This window comes from Aplysia californica, unplaced genomic scaffold, assembly GCF_000002075.1.
Source record: "Aplysia californica isolate F4 #8 unplaced genomic scaffold, AplCal3.0 scaffold00416, whole genome shotgun sequence".
Classification (NCBI taxonomy): domain Eukaryota; kingdom Metazoa; phylum Mollusca; class Gastropoda; order Aplysiida; family Aplysiidae; genus Aplysia; species Aplysia californica.
The window spans coordinates 620959-622728 of record NW_004797686.1 but is presented as its reverse complement, the minus strand read 5'-3'; the positions used below and the strand labels follow the sequence as shown (position 1 = coordinate 622728).

At 38.5% G+C, this 1770-nt stretch overlaps 1 protein-coding gene across 1 annotated transcript in view; it reads right to left on the bottom strand.

Moving 5' to 3' along the window:
- The window catches only part of LOC118477181 (chitotriosidase-1-like), a 12472-nt gene that overhangs the window by 5553 nt on the left and 5149 nt on the right, over window positions 1-1770 (bottom strand). The window contains exon 2 of the mRNA XM_035971320.1: window positions 138-303. Coding sequence (XP_035827213.1) covers window positions 138-303 — 166 coding nt within the window. The remainder of the gene's footprint in view (window positions 1-137; window positions 304-1770) is intronic.

Here is a 1770-nt window from a genome sequence, read left to right as displayed (position 1 = left end):
TATATATATATATACAAAGGGCTATGCACACACATATACATATATACATCAACACTCATCAACATAATACGCCAATAAAATAACATTTTCACGTAGAGAAAACTCTAACACAAACAAATCTCAGAGCCAAGTCCTACCTGTCCCTCAGATAACGCGCTGCGTTACTGGCAAACTCCTCCATCATCTCCGTGCTGTTTACCAGAGAGGAGAAATCCAGGGAGATATCGCTGGGACCGCCCACACCGAGAAAAACGCTCAGATCCGGATCGTCGTTTTTCAAAGACGTCACTAATTTGTAATTATCTGAATGCAAAAAACGTGGGCTCAAAATCAAAGAGGTGACTGAAATCGTGCATCATCTTTTTAAAAAATGCAAGGCTTGTAACTGTGAGGTACATGATCATAACATTATGGTTAGTTTGTGTGGTGACTCTTAATTCTAGACCAAAATATTGCTTTCCAGTAGTGAGGTTTGCGACTTTCAACAATAATGGTCTCTTTTAAGCACAAGAGGGCTATCCTGAAAAACGCTATTTTCAGAAAATCGAAGGGAACTTTTTTGCCCCTTGTTTAGTTTCTTTAAAAGACAAGGAGACTTTTCTCTATAACCAAACGAATATAAACACCAATGAAACCAAACATCTCCTATACGTAGGGAAATGCCCACTTTTGGTGAAGGTCAAGAATTGTGGAAACCCCCGAAATCTGGGTTAGCCCGCTTGTCCTTAAAAGCGACCAATTATATTCTTTAAAGGAACACCCTAGTGCAAAATTACCAAAACATTTCTGTTATTGAGGCTGGGATATGGACCACAGAGAGTCGGCATAAGCATCACCACAACTCGACTGGGACGTGCTGCATTTATTAGGATAAAACTATCGAGAGAATGAAGTAAAAAAAAAAAGGGGGGTGGAGAAGATAGACCACACCTGAGCGCCCACAAACTTAAATTTAGTGCACAGTGTCAACCGAATTCATTGATTTGATTTCGTCTGGTCCAGATAATTTTTCGGTCATGGATGGGAAAAAAGCAGCCAATGTGATACACTTCGACCGGGTTCGGCTAAATTCAACTGTGACCTTCAAATCAAATGAGTTTGTTTTCAAGGTCGTGAGTCGATTCGGTCGTATTGTGCCAAAAATGGTAGCTTTTGCCCCTACAGGAACGCAAATCTGGCTAGCCCCAACTGAATCAAATGATTCCATTGGCAGTGTGTACTGGATATTACCAATGCATCGAAGTGACGGCAAACTTAGGGCGAGATTTTAAAAAAGAAAATGGACATGGATTTCAAAATTGAAAAAAGAATGTGAAGAGTCAGAATGGACATTTGCCTGTATTTTCAGTGCTATACAAAATGTATAGAATTAAAGACATCAGTTTTTTGTGTGTTTTATTTGTTTAAATACATCATGAGGGAAGAAAGATCATCCAGTGATAAGGAAGACAACAGATTGCTGTTGTTGAGTTGGTGTTTGCTTTGATAACCCCCTCGTTTCAATTTGATAGACAATAATCAAGAGACAAAATGAGCTGCTCACAGCAGACAGCTCGCTAGTCATCGGCCAAATTTAGCAAAAGGAAAAAGAACGACTGAGAAATTAATCCTAGAGGATTGACAAAATAGCTAAAACTGAATTCCTTTGTCTTATAATTCATTTTAGCTGATTTGAGTATAACCAATGACACCCCCCCAAAAAAAAACAACAACAACAACCCAACAACCAACAACAAAAAACAAAAATAAAAAACAAAAAACAAACAACAA